We start from the raw sequence: 19946 nt of genomic DNA, 5'->3' as shown, positions 1-19946 counted from the left end.
ATGTAAATGACATCATAAATTACCAGTGATGAATCCATATGGAACACATAGCTAATGAAGCATGTACATCAACATTTTCAAACAAAAGGTATAACAAATCTCAATTCCTTTAGCATAAGAGTTACTCACCCAAGAGGTCTCATTCACATCTCCTAACAAAAGTATATGGTCAATGCTTAAGGAGCTTAGTATAAGGCAATCAAACTAGTTAATACTCCTATTGATACGAATGTCGAATTGGTACTATGACAAGGGGAGTCATTTCCATTAAAAATATGAGAACTAAACCTTACAATTACAAAACTTGATTTTATTTATGGTTACCATGAATAGTTTAGAATCAACGTCACAACCATTAGGAGATAGCTAATTCTATGGTGCTTAAAATCCCTTGAAAGATTTATTTCATGATTGAGATCACCTACAAAAGATGGGATACACTAATGTGGTGGTAGGTTCTCCCTTAGATGGACAATCCATATCAAGATATTTCATTCATTTGAGAGGCAATATAATTTTATGGAAGAGCAACAATTAGGCTATTGTAGCCAGTTCAAGGATAAAGGTAGAGTATAACCCTAGCAACACGTGAGCACATTTAGCTAAATCAATTGACAACCGAGTTAGGACGACCAATAAATGCCCCAATTAGGCGATGTGAGATCATGACAAATACGCACATTAATTGAGAAAGGGATCAAAGAAGAATTGATTAATAATAAGAAAAAAATGGATAAATTTCATTTAAATATAGATGAAGATATAATTGGATTGAGCTCAATAGCATAAGAGGATCCAAATAGCCTATCCCACTTACTAGAATAAAAGATTGGTTGTTGTTGTAGTTGATGATTAAGATAGGGCATGCTCATATATATATATATATATATAGCAAATTAGATTTCCACAATATACCTAAACCAACTTAAAAGGCGGTATTATAGACCTAGAGACCTAAAAATAATACCATCTAGAAACCTATTTATCATTTTATATTAATTAATAATAAATCAAGATTAGTTAGCATAACTAACCTAATAATATTTCCCCAATTATTCTAGCAAGTATTCCTATTTTTAAGTTTATGTCATATAGTATAGCTAGATTCATCTTCACATATTGCAAACATCGAACATCAATTTATGGATTTCATTTATTTTCCTTTAAGACCTTGTGTAATTGAGAAGTACAAGTAGAAGGATAGATAAAGTGGAGAGATAGAAATTACAAAATACAGAAATTCTCAAAAATGTTACTTATTTGAAAATTGAAGAGGGAGAATAGACACCTTAAAACAGACAGGATTATTTTACCCCTTTTTCCAAATTCTCATTCTTTCCAATGTTTCTATCCCTTTTTCACTTAGCATGACTGTCATTTTTGTTGTCCACCTATGCCATGTGTTGCAGAGAACATGGCTATCAGCGTTACATGAGCAGAAAGCATCACCAACCTTGTGCACTCCAAGCACCATACACTATTTTTAGCCATGGATTCCAAGGCTACCATGGACATTATTCCTTTATTGAACCCCATATAACATTCTGATGGTTATATCACTAATTCAGTGAACAGTAATGAATTTGCCTCCTCAAAGAACCTTTCAAAAAAGGCACATCAGGATATTTGTCCTCTTATCTCACAAAATTGTTTTTTTTCTGTCAAGGAGCATATGTCCAGGTCTTATATCTGTATTTTCTTTTTCCCAAGTAATCACTATTTTGAAAAGGACTATTGCACCAGGAGAAGATGGCTAACCATGAAGAAACATATGATGGTCAAACTCTTACCTATATCTGCATCATGAATTGAACATTGAGGATCTATGAACTTAAGTTCCATGCAGATCTAGTAATCTTCCCCAATTGTCAAAGGTCACCTTTTGAGAAGTTTCCAATGTTGAGATTGCACCTTTCTATAATTTAATTTAATAAGCCAGTGACCTTCTACCCAATTTTGAAAACATTGTGGAAGATTACATCTTTGATGAAACAATTTTGTTTGCAATGGGCTATGAATTTGTTGGCATAGTAAATATTTACAATTGACATTATGAATAAAGCTTTATACCAAGTAAAGTGGAGGAAATCAAATAAAAACTACAAGAAAGTACCTTGTCACAGGATTGCGCACTTTTGGAGAAGCAAATGATACATGCCACCAAGATTTCTTGCTTGAATCTTCACTTATCTGCAGAGGATATTTCTTATTTCCATCCTCATTTGCAGCTTCATGAATGGTTGAATTAGCACCAAGAAGTGAAACAGCAGAATATGAGAAACCTTTGACTTGTTCAATCATACAACCTGTTCCTTTGAGCTCTCCAAGGCGCAATACTTTACCATCCACAGGACTAACCTATTTAATCAAATCAATTGAATAACATATGAAAGTTATATTCAAAAAGAAGTTAATAATGCCAAAAACAAAACCAAAATTGCTAGTTACCAGTTACCATAGATTTCGGGTCTGGATCAATAGGTCGTGTACCTTCTTTCAGTGAGCGAACAAAAAAATCCTGAAGAGAAGCATATTTTTCCAACGGCAAAGATGCTTCATCCAAATCTATTAGAACAACAATAGTTCAATCACAACTTTGAAAATTTTCTTATGCCATTTAAATTTTGAAAATTGAAACCCATGAAAGGTAATACCAAAGACAGTTTCAAATTAATTAACTCTTAGTCAATTAAAAATATAGACAATCCATCAACCTAGAATATTAAGCATTCCCTAGACAAAGAAATAGATATAGTCCCATTTGTGTAGTTCAGGCTTCAGGACGTATTGGGCATGTTTAAGAGATTTAAGGATTTGGGGAACTTCCCTCCTACATTGAAACATTTTTGCAAGTGGGCTTTAGGCCATTCTGCTTGTCGTCAAATATAAATTTGTTGCATGAGGTTTAAGGCATAACTTTTATTCAACTACAGGGATCTTTCACCTACAACAATCTAAGGACACAAATATACTCCTGTCTTCTTGCATTTTTTTTGATAGATCACACATATCAGCTAGTACAGTACTACAGTTCAAAGGTATGAGATGTCGACCTATGCCGGGTCAGCATGGGTGGAATGGTACCATTCCACCCACTAACATGGTCACTCCAAATACAGAGCCATAAGGTTTGTCACGACCTCGCGGCCAGGTCCTTTTTTATGTTCCTTTTTTTAGAAAAAATCCTTTTTCCTTTTTTTTCTTATCTTTTCCTTTCTTTTTTAAAGTTTTTTCCTTTCTTTTTTTTTTTTCATTTTTTGCCTATTTCTGTATGTTTTTATTTTTTTCCACCAAAAATTGATTTCCCTCTATTAATATTTTTACATTAATAAACGGGGAAAAAAATATACATCCATCTATGGTTAATTTTTTTTCCTTCATACTTCCACGAGGTAAAGTGTAAAAAAAATTCTTTAAAGATGAAGAATACATATTATTAGAAAGATAAAAAAAATGATATAATACAATTTCAAATCTTATAAAATATACTATAATTAATGAATTAATTTATTTTATATAAAAATTTAATTTTATTGGAAATTGATCATAATAAATCTAAACTAAATTCAGTTAAACCTACCTGATCATGCTATGTTTACTTGGTGAACTTTGATTAAACCTAAATCGACTTTTACTCAATAAGGATAAAACATTTGACGAGATAATATCCAATCTAATTCAAAAGTAAGTATTTATAATCAAATATTAATAAAAATATTTTTTAATTAATATATTTTATATTCAAATAGTAGCAAAACCATCAACACGGTACTAAAACAGTATTGTTCCAGTCATAAATTGAAACTCACACAACTCGTATAGTTCAATGCACAGCAGAAACTATCCTTCCTACTTGTTAACAAGTACCCTAGTTCATTCTTAGTATCTTTTAAATAAAGTTCCAAATAAATCAACAAATGCTGTGGACCAAAATGATTATCATCTAAACTGCTTTTTCATATTGTAACATTAAACTCATCAACAGATATTCATTAGTGCCCAGTGATAAATCTTTAGCAAATGGTGTTATTGCATATAAGCACTCAAATTTAATAGTTTGTTACATTTCATAGAAAATAACGGAAGAATTTTTAAAAGTTTGTTTAGCTTTAGGAAAAATCAATTAGAGTTATTTTTAGGATAATTAGAACTTTATTGAGATAAACTGCGACTTTATTATACAAAGAATTTTTATTGTCAATCTATGAAAAGGGATTAGCATCCCAAGTATTAAACAAGTTTTTTGAAATTAATCCAACTTCCTATTCGATTCATTCGATGATAAAATTTTTCATCTGGGAATCTATGTTTTTTTTTAGAGAGAGAGATTTATCCCCTTTCACTTCATCGATTTCATCCTAAATCCCCAGTGATTCAAGTGTTGTGCCACTATTACAAACTAAAAGAGGCTCTAATAATAAAGGAGTCAAACATAAATAATAAAGACGCATTTATGAACATTACAAACTTAAATCAGCTTAGCACTATAGCATATGTGATTTCTCTCAAAACTGATGGAAGCAAATGGTTCATGATTGCATGATGTTCCACATTAAGTTTCTATAATCAGCGTGAAAAGCAAACAACCTAGAAGGAATCAGAAAGTTAATTAATAAATATAAATATTAATCATAATTTGACTTCAAATAAGGCAAGAGCTAAGAGATTAAGATAGGTAATTAATCTATAACAGCCTTATCTCAAATTAAATGGTCATACATGCAATAACAAATAAGACCAACCAGACCTAGACGAGGTAAATCTTGAAAGATGGAAGAAAAAGAATGTGTTTGATTTAAAAATAAATAAATAACAAAACTTCAACTTGAATAAGCAAATCCAAGTAGTCAGGACAAAAACTGATCCTCATTAACAGCATCAACATGTTTGGCATAGTTTTCTTATTTCAATGGGAATATTCATCAGCCAGGTAAGATTTTGGTCAAAAACATAACCCAACTTGATTTGCTAAAAAACTATCAGGTGTCAGAGTTTTATAGTATCAAATAATTGACTCTTGTTGGGTTAGGTCCTAGGCATTATAAGGGAGAGGGCCAACAAAACTCACCTTCCCCTCTATTCCATTGGAAGCTACAAGTGGAGAAATAAATGGTAGGGGAAGCATTTCCCTTGTTTTCCTCCAAAATGCTTCTACCCAAATAGGACGAGAAGCAACAAGCCAACAAGTGCAAAAATCAAGCAGCAATTTTTTCCCCCAGAAAAAAAAAATGAATTTTTCTCATTTATGTGAAAAAATGTTTATTTTTTCTTGTGTATTCACTCAATTAATTCATAAAATTAAAAAATCATTCGCTCTTTCTTTCCCTCCAAGGAAATGGTGGAAAAGAATTTTGCATGACTTCAACACTTACAAGGGAGCATAAATGGGGATTCATGTCTTTCACCTCCTATTTTTTCTATGATTTGATTACTCTTCCATATAGGGGCATTAATATTTTTTATACTATCCTTTCTTGTATCCTCACACATCCATCTTTTACATACTAATCTTTGTCATATCAATCTTTTCAGTTGCTTCCTACTAAGCAAATAAAAGGATCGGGGGATCATGACTTATAAAATTTTCGTTTAGCCTAAATAGTACAAAATGATCACATGAGACTAGTAAATCTTTTAACACCTAGCTATTTTTATTGAAAAATATGACCAAATTAAAATCCTCTTTATTTAGAGGGGGGTTTTGTAATCCTCCCATTAATTAATCCCCAGAATCTCATTCAATATCACAAATCAAATTCTCATCACAGAAATGTGTGCCTACTTCCCCATTACGATTCCACAAACGAGATCTTGTCATCCCTGTAAGAACATTGCCTACAGGAGATTTGATGACCAAATTTTATGAGGTTGTCCCCTCCATGAGACCTAATCGCCACATTTCATTTTCAATTCATCCCGACTGAGGCGATGATCTGTGAAATTCAAGCATTCTCAATCTCATAGTAGTCAATCGAGCTCTGGGCGCAAGGACAACAACCACCACCTCATCGACCAATAGACAAATTTATGAGTATGTATGAAAAATTTGCTTGCTCAACATGGATATTCTGAGACTAACAATTAGGTCGACAAATAACATATGGAATTATAGAAGTATATTTGGTTCTCATTTGGATGTTCAAGCAATTAGAATGTTTCATAAAATCTTATCCTATCAACCTACAAAAAGACACTTCTGGACACAAGGACAACATTGATAAGCAAGTCGTGACATGACATTTCAGTTTTGCAAAAATGAATTAGATGAATAGTTCAAACAACAAACTAAAAATGATACTCAAATTTCTGCCTTCTATGATAAACATTATGCTAGATGTTACCAAGTGGAGTTTTTTAAAACTTTAAGCCAATAATAGACAAAATTAAAGGGAGAAATAGTAACATACCACAATGAAATGCTCTAGCCCATGCCTTGTAGATAAAAGGTCGACTCCAAGCTGGAATTTCCTAAAAGAATATTTAAAAAATACGAGAATTCAGAGTTTTCATTTTAGCAAATCAGAATACTAATCCAAATATTAGCAGAAAAGGGTAAGTTTACATAAGTTAATAACTATAAAGAAATGAGGGGTAAGATTTAGTTGTCATTAAATTGTCAGCCAACGTTAAAACTATGGTAAATATTTAATGAATGGATCCATTAAACTATTGTGTTAATACTAGGTCGTTCCCCGGAAGGAACACGTTATAGGGTCCAATCTCGGTAAAGACCGCTACATTTCCAGAACTCGAATGCAGTGCTAAATATATAAGAGCTCGCGTTGTAGGGTCCGACTGTAACGTATTAGCAAGGACCGCTACATCTCGATGAGAACTTGGGTATAGTGTTAAATAGGCAAGAGTTCTCACACCATAGGTTGGATAAAAACAAATATGATAGGAAAACTAATAATCTAAGATTTGGAACATGGAACATAAGAACTCTCATTGGTAAATCAATGGAGGTAGTAGATACGATAATAAGGAGAAGAATTAGTATTTTGTGTGTACAAGAGATAAAATGGGTAGGCGAGAAGGCAAAACTGATAGAGAACTTAGGTTTTAAGTTATGATACACAGGAAAGAGTAAAGCAAGAAATAGAGTAGGTATTGTTGTAAATAGTTCGTTAAATGATGAAGTAGTTAGAAAAGGAGATAGAATTATAGCCCTTGAGATATTAGTGGCTAAAAAAAACTATGAACATAATTAGCGTATATGCACCGCAAGTAGGATTAGATGAAGCTACAAAATTAAGGTTTTGGGACAACTTAGATAAATATTACAAAACATTCCGCCAAATGAAATAATTTTAATAGGAGGTAATCTAAATGGGCATGTCGGAATGAAAAATGAGGAATAAGAGAGGGTACATGGGAGTTATGTGTTTAGAACGAAAAATGAGGAAGGAAAAACTATATTAAATTTTGCGATACCATATAACCTTATATTATCTAATATGTTTTCTTAAGAAAAGAGAAAAATACTTAGTCACATTCAAAAGTGAGAATAATAAATCGTAAATTGACTTTCTTATGGCTAAAAAGAATGATAGAAAGATTTGTAAAAATTACAAGATCATCCTTAGAGAGAGTTTAATTACCCAACATAGGTTAGAAGTGTTGGATATACGCGTCAAACATAATATCAATAGAAAGAAAATATATATGACTCCTAGAATTAAGTGGTAGAAGTTAAAGGATGCAAAACAAAATATATTTAAAGAAAAGATAGGAGTACAAGCATTAGGTGAAATATACGGTGATTCTAATACGACATGGGATAAGATGGTATCAAGTTGAAAATAGTAGCTAAGAGTGCACTCGATGAGTCAAAGGGGCATGCACCACTAAGTAAGAAATCTTGGTGGTGGAATACAAAAGTACAAGAGAAAGTAAAAGAAAAACGAATAGCTTATAAGGAATTATATATTTGTAAGAATGAGAAAAACTTAAAAAAATATACAATAGCCCAGAAAGAAACTAATAGAGTAGTGAATGAAGCAAACAATGAACCTTTTGAATGATTATATCAAAAATTGGACACAAAAGAAGGAGAAAGAGACATTTATAAAATAACTAAAGTGAGAGAAAGAAAGACATGTGATCTTATCCAAATAAAATGTATTAAAGATGAATGCAATAGCATAGTTCAAAATTTCGTTCCGTGCCGGGCAGAACGGGCAAAACTTATCGCTCCGCCCACACACCGAAACCGGCACCGAACGAGCGACGATGTCGTCGCGTCGTGCGTCATGCTCCAGGAGGAGTCACGTGCACACTAGAAATCGTCGCACCAGGAGGAACAGCGTCGCCAAAAGCTTCCGGCGTCATCGGAAGCTTCGCGGCGCCTGAAGCGCGTCACGTGCATCGGAGGCGTCGCAACGCGACGTTTCTGGCAACGCCGAAAATGTTACGGACGCTTCTGGCGCCGCCGAAAGCATCACCGGACTCCTCCGGTGCCGCCGGAGGCGTCGGAGGTGTCGCGGGCGCGAGTGTTGGGTCGCGGGCAGGGGATCACTGTGCAAAATTACAATTTAAATAAATTAAACAATTATCATTTAATTGTGATATTTTAAAGAGACTTTCATAAATCCTAATTAAATTATCTCAATAAAATATAAAAAATATATTTAAAATTTTAAAAAATATAATCAATTTTATTAAATAATATTTTGAAATTGTTTTTACTATTTTAAAAATTCTAAAAAAAATAATTTTTTTTATAAAAATTCTATTAAATCAAATTTATATTCTTATATATATTTTTTAATTATTTTATATTTTTTACTGATTTAATGTTTAAATAAAATTACCGAAACCGTATCGGCACGGCACGATACGATACTGAAATCGTATCGTTCCGGTCTCGGACCGAAACCTCGGCACGGGTCGAAATTTTAAACCTTGTGTAATAAGATAATAGTAAACAATGGAAAAATAAAAGAGCGGTGGAAGAGGTATTTTCATTAACTTTTTAATGAAAGTTTAGGCGGCCAATTTAACTTAGGTAATTTAAGTAGATCAAATGAGCATAAAAATTTAAATTTTTATCGTAGAATTCAAAACTTCAGAAGTAGAACAAACTTTAAATGAGATGCACAATGAAAAAGTCATTGGACCATAAGATATTCCGATAGAGGTATGGAAGTGCCTAAGAAAACAAGGTATTGAATGGCTTATAAAATTATTTAACATGATATTGAAAACAAAAAAATTGTCTGATCAACGGAGGATAAGTACTCTACTTCCCCTATACAAGAACAAGGGAGACATACAAAATTGTGCAAACTATAGGGGTATTAAACTAATGAGTCATACCATACAACTTTGAGAAAAAATAATAGAAAAAAAATTAAGGAGACACCAAAAATCAATTTGATTCATGTCTGAAAGGTCAACAATAGAAGTTATACGTCTTCTTAGACAGTTGAAAAATATCAAAAGCAAAAACAAGATCTACACATAATAATCATTAACTTAGAAAAAGCTTATGATAGAGTCCTAAGAAAAATTATAAGGAGAATTCTAGAAAACAGAGGTATTATCATAACATATATTGAATTTATTAAGGATATACACAAGGATGTAACGGCTAGAGTAATGACTAGAGTAAAGACAGGCGAAGTAACTGAAGCATTTCCAATAAAGATAGGGTTACATCAAGGATCAACTCTAAGTCCCTATCTTTTTACACTAATTATGGACGAACTCATTGCGCACATTCAAGACACAATACCATGGTGCATGTTGTTTGTAGATGATATTATTTTGGTAGATAAAACACATGAAAAAATAAATGCTAAACTAGAATCTTAGCGGCAAAACTAGAAGAGACAAAAAAATTAGGCTTAGTAGAATAAAGTCAGAATATATGGAATTTAAATTTAGTAATATTAGACATAATGAAACAATTATTAAGATAAGAGATAACGAGTTGCCCGGAATTGAGAGTTTTAAATATTTAGGATCATTTTTGCAAAACGATGATGAGTTGAGAGAGATATCTTACATAGAATACAAGCAGGATGATTGAAATGGAGGAGAGTGTCGAGTGTTTTATGTGACCGTAAAGTACTTCTAAAACTTAAAAAAGAAAAGTTCTATAAAATCGCAATTAAACCTGCTATGTTATATAGAGCTGAATGTTGAGCTATGACTCGAACACATGAGTAAAAGATGAGAGTTGCAAAGATGAGGATGTTAAGGTGAATGTGTAGACATATGAGTATGGACAAAATAAGAAATGAGAGCATTAGAGAGAGTCGGAGTTGCATCTATTGAGGGAAAACTCCGAAAGACACGTTTAAGATCGTACGGGCATATACCTAGATAATCAATAAATACTCTAGTTAAGCGATATGAAACTATGACAAACACGTATATCAAACGAGGAAAATGAAGACTTAAAAAGACTTGGTTAGCGACAATAAAATAAAATAAATTTTATTTAAGTATAGATGATGATATAGTAGGAGATAGAGCTCAATGGCGTAAAAGGATTCATATAACTGACCCCACCTAGTAGAATAAAGGTTGGTTGTTATTGTAGACCAGTCACTATTTTTAGAAAAGGACTTTCTTTAAGAGACACATGCAATGTTAATATGAATGAAATTGATTGAATTTGAGTTAAAGATAAGTCAACAGCAACAAATTTGTTGATAAGCATGGACGAATTTGATAATGTCATGATTGTTATGCACATTAAAAAGATAGCAAGTCCGAGGCAACGACATGTCCAAATATAACAATAATAACAACCATTTCTATATAGCTCCTCCTATGACATTAGACTTGATCCCCTATTATATTATCATCTATATTTAAAGAAGTTTATCCTATTTTATTGTTACTAACTAAGTATTCTTGAGTCTTCCTCTTCGTTGATTAATATGTGTATTTATCATTTCTCGTATCATCTATCTAATACATTTATTGGTTGTCTAAGTACATGTCATAATGACATATCCAATTTTAAAAGATAATAAAGAGCAAAATTGTAGGCCAAACAAACTCGTTAGATGCTAAGGAAATAATAATAGAATTAGGCAATGCCAACACAAGGAGATTTATGTGGTTGGCAACTCTAGTTTCTAATCCATAACCGAACCATCTGTTTAGTGGATCAAGCCCACAATTTCCACTATGAAAGATCATCTGCAAAGGTAGATAAACCTGTTGCAACACTAATAGTTCTCTATACAAGATATATAAATGGTATTATCAAAAACCCTTGTAGAAGTAGCCTTCTATCAGTCCTTGGTTGTGTTTCTCTCGACTAGATGCAATAATATATCTAGAAGTTTATGCACAAATATGCCTAAACATTACCATTGCTTACATAGATCACTTGTTCCCACGATTACCTAATGGCCAATTTTTAAATTAGTCCAATCAACCAGAATCAACTTTAGTTGATTGGAATTCGAAGTAAGGATCTTATCAGGAAACCTGTCAACTCAAAATGTGTCCTATGGACTCAAATCCAATTGAGTCGATTAGACCCCTTTTCCAGTCAATTCAAGCTCAATAATGAGCATTATATTCCTGAGTAAGGTGTCTTCAATTGAGTCAACAATTGGCTCAAGTCATCAATTGACTCAACCTACATGGAGATCCTGACTTTACTTGTTTAGACCTCTATAAGCCTCCGCTTTAGGATCAATCTTAGTCACTAAGGCAAAGTAGGCTCTCTACACGCTCATGTTTATATGTGCCCAAATAAGCGAACCTAAGATTACATTCACACAATTCTTGCAACTCACTAACTTAAGGTTTCACAAATTTGCTAAAGAGTCATGCTGCTCTCGGGCCTTCCACACATGCCCAAAGGTCACACCTCAAAAGTCCATCCACTTGACCAAAAGCAACTTCCAAGACTTCCAATACCCTAAGGCCACACCTCTAGGATTTCATCCGCTCGCCTAAAAGTTGCATTTCTAGAACATCACCATTTTCCCAAAGACCTGGACAAAACAACTTCACCATTTGCCCAAACACCTCACCTCCAAGACTTCATCATTTGCCCAAAGGCATCACCTCAAAAACTTTTGATCCATTAGATGTCTTATTAATATTTGATTGTTCTAGATGCTTACTTCGAGTTATATTTGAGATGTTAAATGTTGAATTCAAATTTAGATATTATCTCATGAAATGTTTAATACTTATTGAGTAGTCAATTTAGGATTAACTAAAGTCCACTAAATAGACCTGGCATGGACAAGTAGGTTTAAACTAAATTTAATTTGAATTTATTTTGATCAATTTAAAATTAAACTAAATTTATATATAGAATAATTTAATTTATCGGTAGTAATATATTTTATAAGATTCGAAATAATATTATATTTTTTTTATTTTTTCTAAAGTGATTTTGGAATTATAGTTAGTTTCAGCTAGCACTTATAATTACTCAAATATCTTGACTGCTCATTTCAAGTTTGGTTTATTTCATTGTAGTTTTGTTTGTTCTGTTCATATAATATTTCTGCATAGTAGGATTTCATTATATTTATAGAGAAAAAAATAATATATAAATAGTTTGTTGAACTTCTTGATTATTTTGTTTGCATGGCTCTTCATTCCCTTTTATCACACTGTCATCAAATGGGGTACTTCTTGCTGAGTGGAAATTATACACCAGATCATGATAGTTGTAATAGGTATCAAAACCATATTTGCAATTTATTTTTGTGGTTTTCTTATTTTGTCAATTTTCATTTTCTATTTTATGATTTTGCAACAATAGAATTTTCACACAAATCGATGTGTATCACTAAGCAATAGGATTTAAGAGTCCTTTTATTTATTGTTTAAAAAAAATCAGTTATGATTTGTTATTACAAATTTTATTTGATTTTTTCAAGTGATGTCACAAGGTGGTGCTAATCATGGACATGGTCATTGTCATAGTCATGGCCATGGTTGTGGTATTGAACGTAGGCATGCATCTACTGCCCGAGAGTTGACCAAGGCTCCATCTCTGTCAAGAGCTTAATGTGATCATGATGCAAGAGTTATTGGTCAGTCATATGCCCCACCCGCAATAGGCCCTAAGGGTAGTCCTTGGGGAACACTAGTAGTCAACCCAACTACCTTTACAGCAAACGTTCTTGTGAATGAGGCACGCATTCATTTGCTTGCTTGATCAACGAAGGATTGCTACACACTCTTCCACAAAGGCATCGAACCTTAAGAAGCGTATTCATGGTTGAAGGACATTAAGTACACCTTGAAATAAATGTACGGATATTTATTTTCCTGCAGCCTGCAACATTGTGTATTAACACAAATAATTTATGAATCTCGGACAAGGTGATAGAAGTGTGAGTATAATACTGAATTTAGCCAACTTGCTTAATTTTCCTGACATATGATAACTTGGGATTATAATAGTATATTTCAGTTTACACAGAAACTTTATAACATACATCTGGGTTAGGGACTCTGAAGTGAGGCCCTTCTGGGTTAGGGACTCTGAAGTGAGGCCCTTCACGGGTGCCATTTTATTAAGATAACTAATCAAACGTCTCCCAAGAGAGGGAGGGCTAGTCGACAAACCTCACAGTGTAGACAACAAACGCGAGGTTGCCGATCTAGTAGTCAAGGAGCTCAAAGTCAAACACAGACTGACAACAAGGGTACGATTAGGGAGTCCTCATGCCCAAAAAAGGTGGCCAAGATCATAGGGATCTTCACGCCCACCCCTACCTCAACAAAGCTAGACATATGACACTGGAATTTTGGTGACCATATTGCGGTGTTCTAGATGTGATGCACTAAGTCATAAAGTGTGTGCCCACTGGATCAGGATATATGCTTCTACTACAAGCTGTCAGAACGCAGTATGAAACAAATTTGCAGCATGAAAAGATAAATAGCAATGCTCTGTTAAAATTCCTAGAAAGGAATAGAGCTACAAACCACACTTATCAAGTTTCCCCATAGGCGTGAAATAGAACGCAAAGGTAAAAGTCTCAAAAAAGCAGCCTGCATTTGACATTGCAGAAAGTCAGTGTTTGAGAAGTAGCAGAGGAATTAAGAGCCTTTTATAAGCAATACCTTTGCATCAGTTGAAAATTCCGGCTCTATTCCTCTCTGCTTCATGTCTTGAACCTATATGTACAGATGACACAAAACCACAAGCTTTGGTGAACTATTGAGATACACATTGAATGTTGTATGTTAGATAGTTTACATAGTCAAGATAGGAGAAAAATTAAAAATATGGTAAAGAGACATTCAAGGCATTAAAGGTCAACTACTGGTAAGATGAGTTGCATAATAAATGCTTCTCTTTGTGCGGTAATTTTGTGTTCCCTTTAATCTTCTTTCATCAATTTAGGATATTAGGGAAATGGTTACTTAGTGAACAACACTGCGAGTTAGGGAATGGTGTTTGTAGTTTGCATTTATAGGCAAGGAATACCAGGATTACTCTATCTGAGCGGTGCTAAAACCATTAGGTGAAATTACATGGAAGTTAATGCAGCAAAGTCTTGTTTCTTTGAGATGCATAACAATGAAATAGATAATGTGCAAATAAATTTGAAAGCATTTTAGAAAAGAAGGTATAGATATGGTCTGCTAATATGAGCTATCTTCTAAACAATTGAAATTTTAGGCAAGACATGAATAAAGCTACCCGCAAAATTTTGTTAACAGATATATCAGCAAGCTATTGCTGCTGCTCTGAAATTGTGGGTTTTACTTAGTCCCATATGGGTAAAATTTAACTTAAAAAATTACAAATTGTTGTGGTAGATAAGAAACCCAAAGCTTGTTTATCATCCTTATGATAAGCTTACACTGCATCTTGCGGTCTGCTGTTCTTTGTAATTATTATTCAATACCTGCTTGCAGGTGATTCCTTCCAGATTTCCAGTTTCAAATGAGTGGTAAATCTACACCTAAAATTCACAAGAATCTGGACACAGAGCAAAAACTAATACATGCCTTTCTGTCGTCATACATGCGCCGAGCATGCAGAAAACCAAACATAAGAAGTGTTGCTATTGTCGCGCCAGGAATCAAAAGAACGTTGCCTGCAGAAATCAACCAAAGAAGGTCATATAAAAGAATTGTTTCAAACAATGTTACCATTCAATCATGAAATGATATTTTTCATGAGATGAAAATTGGTTCTATAAAGTTGACTAAACTGTCTTGCATATTTACCCCGACAACAGATTAGTGTTTTTAGTAAAAGTACAGAAACATATAGCTTGATACTACATGCCAGCATGGTATACCAAAAAAAATTATTATTTTAATCACTAGTATTATACCATTATGTAGTGCATGTAAGTATATTGTGCTTATTTAATATCTTTTCAAAGTTCAAAATTATGAAAACATGCTCACTTCTTGGTCAACATTATTAACTCCCAGATATCTACATAAAGATATTCTACAAAGGCTAAACAAGAATGATAATAAAGAAACAATAAATAGATTTCGACCATACATGAACTCCTGAAGACCAAAATCAGTCTATCAATATCTCCATCAATGGAGTTCTTTTAGAATCCATATATTCAACTTCGTTTTCTTACACAGACTGGTCCCAGAGAATATGGAAGCCTTATGTCTTTAGGAATCATACAAAAATCTAGAAACACAATCCATCCCATACACTCCAAAAATCCTAAGTCCTGTAAATCAACCCAGTCAATCTTGAATAATGACAATCAGTGGCATTCATGGTGACAGGTGATTGGACAATTGCAATAATCAGTGCCTTTTTTCTGGCATTAAACAATATTTTCACTTGTTAGCTGAAGGTCAGTTCCTTATGATGGACAACCTAGCTAATCAACTGACTTATCCATTTTAATTACAGCAAGACTTAAGTGGTGATTTATTCCTCTCATCTAGCTAATACACATAAATAAGACATACATAATAATAAAATAAAATATATATAATAGCATGAAACATGATATAAAATATAGAGTTGTGCCCGTCTAAGCAGAATTTACCAATTCTGCCCGCCGAATAGCTAACAGCGCCGGTTCAAAGCCGCAAAACCACCACGAGATCGCATTTTTTTTTATTTTTCCAGTTCTATTTTTTTATTCAGTTAATTCCAATTCCTTTTTCTATTTCTTTCCCTCTCTTAATTTTTTACCCTCCTATGTACGTCAATTTTTTCCTCTTTAATCGTTAATTTTTATCCCTCCTTCATCCATCCATGAGAGTAAGCAAAGAGAAAAAAATTTGTACCTCTTTAAGAATGGTTAATCTTTCTCTCCGTATAAAGATAGAAAACAACTATTTAAAATGGAGGAAACATATTGTTAAAAAGATTAAAAAATTAAATAAAATATACTACTATGAATTAAATTATTGTATATATAAATTTAGTTTAATTTTAAACTGAATAAAATAAATCCAAATTAAATTCAATTTAAACCTACTTAATCTTGCCATGTCTACTAATATCAAAACTTGAACTCAACATTCGACATCTCAAATATAACTCAATAGTAAGCATTTACAACACAACAACCAAGTTTTATCCCACTAGGTGGAGTCGGCTATATGAATTCTTTTACGTCATTTAGCTTTATCTCCTACTATATCATCATATATACTTAAATAAATTTTATCTTTTTGTATTGTTGTCAACCAAGTCTTTTTTTTCGTCCTCTTCCTCCTTTGATATACGTGTTTGTCATAGTTTCACATGGAGCATTTATTGATCGTCTAAATACATGCTCATACCATCTTAAATGCGTCCGAAAAATACGTCTTTCGGAGTTTTCCCTCAATAGATACAACTCTGACTTTCTCTCTAATGCTCTCATTTATTATTTTGTGCATCCTCGTATGTCCACACATCCACCTTAACATCCTCATCTCTGCAACTCTCGTCTCCTGCTCGTATGCTAGAGTCATAGTCCAACATTCAACTCCATATAACATAGCAGGTCTAATTACAATTTTATAGAACTTTAAGTTTTAGAGATATCTACGGTCACATAAAACACCTGACGCTCTCTTCCATTTCAACCATGCTACTTGTATTCTATATAAGACAACTCTTTCAATCCCTCCATTATTTTGCATAAATGATCCTAAATATTTAAAGCTATGTTCCAGGCAACTCGTCATCTCTTATCTTAACAATTGACTCATTACATCTAATATTGTTAAACATAAATTCCCTATATTCTGTCTTTATTATACTAAGCCTAATTTTCTTTTTAATGTTTCCCGCCAAGATTCTAGTTTAGCATTCACTCCTTCACGTGTTTCATCTACCAAAACAATATCATCTGCAAACAACATACGTCGCGATACTTGTCTTGAATGTATACAGTGAGTTCATCCATAATTAGTATAAAAAGATAGAGACTTAGAGTTGATCCTTGATGTAACCCTATCTTTATTGGAAATGCTTCAGTTACTCCGCTTGAAGTTTCTACTCTGATTGTTACATGCTCTACATATCCTTAATTAGTTCAATATATATTTCGCTAACACATCTCTTTTCTAAAATTTTCCATATAATTTCTCTTGGAATTCTATCATAAGCTTTTTCTAAGTTAATACCATGTATAGATCTTGTTTTTGCTCCCGATATTTTTCAATTAATTATCTAAGAAGATGCATACCTCATATTGTCGACCTTTCAGGCATGAACCAAAATTGATTTTTTTGTCACCGTAGTCTCCTTAATCTTTTTTCTATTACTTTTTCTCAAAGTTTCATGACATGACTTATTAGTTTAATACTCGTATAGTTTGCACAATTTTATGTCTCCCTTGTTCTTATATAAGGGAACTAGAGTACTTATCCTCCATTGATTTGACATTTTTTTCATTTTCAATATCATGTTAAATAATTTTATAAGTCATTCAATTCCTTATTTCCTTAAACACTTCCATACCTCTATCAGAATATCATCTGATCCAACGACTTTTTCATTGTGCATCCCATTTAAAATTTGTTCTACTTCTGAAGTTTGAATTCTATGATAAAAATTTAGATTTTTATGCTCATTTGACATACTTAAATTAATATATTAATAAATTTAATATTAATAAAAATATTTTTCAATTAATCTATTAACATTTTAACAAGTATCAAAACTATATCGACACAATATGGTACTAAAATTGTATTAATCAGAAACTTTGGTACCGCTTGAAATTTTAAACCTTGGCATAAAACATAGTGGACAATTGCTAAATATACATAAATAAAATAGTGGGCAGTGGCTAAGTATACCAAAAATAATAATAATAATAAAATATCAGCAATATGAAATAGATTGGGTAATAGTGGACAATTGAAAGAATACTGATTAGCCACAAAGCCTATATAATAGAAATGCCTTTTAATGAATATCTCAAGCATTAAACATGCAACATAAGGTTTGGGGAATATTGTGAGTTTTACAAAATGCATGCAAAAGAAGTTTCTTGGAAGTAACTATTCCAAAAGCCATTAGGCTGACTTGCTTCGAGAATGCAGCACAAGAAAACTCTTTTACCCTTGTGAGTTATAGATAGGATGAAATCCACAATCATCTGGAACTAGAAAAGAAAAATGTTTTTATCTGAAAGTTTACTAGAGAATATGTTGGTTTGGCCATTGATCAAGTAAAATTGTAGAATATGCACTGCTCAATGTCAGAAGATGGAAGCAATCATAAAGGTTTAATAGTTCATTTGTCAATTTTAAAGCATTTAATATTAAATTCATATTAATGCAATTCCTTTTTGTATGATAAGAGCATATCTGGATGCTGAAGGAAGGGATGCCTCCATATAAGTGGTGGCAAACCTAACTACCTAAACGATTTTTGGTTTAATCACAAAGAGGCCGAGCAATTTTTCCTTATAACAGCAGCAAAATCTGTACTCCTGGAATCTATAAACCGCAGTATTAGAATCGTGAAGTCAGGTGTTTGGGTTAGCCTTCCACACTGCAGAACAAGGCGGGAACTACGAGCAACTTAAAGGAGTGATATGAACAATTTCTTTTCAAACACAAAGAGCCCATCATAGCGATACTGGAAGACCTTCGCTGCCGCCGCCGCCGCCGCCTGTTGAGCTTGCCGCGCTGAATGATGATGAACGCACCGAAACTTTTCGTAGAAGAAAAGTCGGATGGAACCATCGAGGAAAGCGATGTCCACGGAAGACGAATCTTTGGTGATGAAAAGCAAGTGGCCGTCTTGGAGTTGGAGGAACCCTAAAATTCATCACTAGGGGTGACTCACCCGGGACTCCAGCTTTCTCAACTGCTACCTGCAACTTCGGGGTCGTGTGGCATTTATATCGGAGAAATTTTCATTGTACCTCAAAACTTTTACATTTTTTTTTTACAATATCCCTCTATCTTTTTTATCTCCATGTTTTGGATATATAATTCTCAAAATCCATATTCATATTAATATTTTTTTTATTAATGCAGATATTCAAACCATCAACCCGACTAATCCTACATATGGATGGCCAATAAATCAAAAAATAAAATAAAATATAGATGGGTCCTAGTATGACACCCAGCATCATTAATAATCCTATTCAAAAATAGAGAAAATAATAAGTTAGAGATATGACTCAAATATTGATTAAGCGAGTATTTCACGTGATCCTGTAATAGGAATGATGTTAGTATCGGACCGGGAAGGATTTCCGACGTTGGCCCTCCGACGTTCAAGTCAGTGATCCTCGCAAATGAAATAGTAAAAAATTGTAGCTAGAGTGTGTGAAATAACGAAGTTGCGCATACCTCCGTCTGTAGATGGAAATCCCTTTTTATAGTATCACTGTAGTGTCTATGCACGTCCCCTCGGGACAGTCTAGTGGCTAGCGCATGAGGTGTTGCCACCATAAGATCTGGAATTCGAATCTTGGCATAACCGAGATAAATGTCTCCCTTATGCATTAGTCACTATTCCAAAGGCTAGTAGTCATTCGTGATTTACG

General features: G+C 33.2%; 1 protein-coding gene across 1 annotated transcript in view; it reads right to left on the bottom strand.

The window, feature by feature from the left end:
- Nucleotides 1–19287, bottom strand: part of LOC121995374 (phosphatidylserine decarboxylase proenzyme 1, mitochondrial-like) — a 28550-nt gene extending 9263 nt beyond the window's left edge. Inside the window, exons 1-7 of the mRNA XM_042549127.1 lie at nucleotides 19034–19287; nucleotides 14959–15047; nucleotides 14065–14118; nucleotides 13927–13992; nucleotides 6408–6468; nucleotides 2456–2565; nucleotides 2114–2358 (exon numbers count right to left, since the gene is read on the bottom strand). Of these exons, the coding sequence (XP_042405061.1) occupies nucleotides 2114–2358; nucleotides 2456–2565; nucleotides 6408–6468; nucleotides 13927–13992; nucleotides 14065–14118; nucleotides 14959–15047; nucleotides 19034–19217 (809 nt within the window). The 5' untranslated portion in view covers nucleotides 19218–19287. The remainder of the gene's footprint in view (nucleotides 1–2113; nucleotides 2359–2455; nucleotides 2566–6407; nucleotides 6469–13926; nucleotides 13993–14064; nucleotides 14119–14958; nucleotides 15048–19033) is intronic.
- Between the last annotated feature and the right edge of the window lie 659 nt (nucleotides 19288–19946).

Source organism: Zingiber officinale, chromosome 6A (assembly GCF_018446385.1).
Source record: "Zingiber officinale cultivar Zhangliang chromosome 6A, Zo_v1.1, whole genome shotgun sequence".
NCBI classification, from domain to species: Eukaryota; Viridiplantae; Streptophyta; class Magnoliopsida; order Zingiberales; family Zingiberaceae; genus Zingiber; species Zingiber officinale.
Note: the sequence above shows the minus strand (reverse complement) of the source record. Positions and strands in the feature narration are given on the sequence as shown.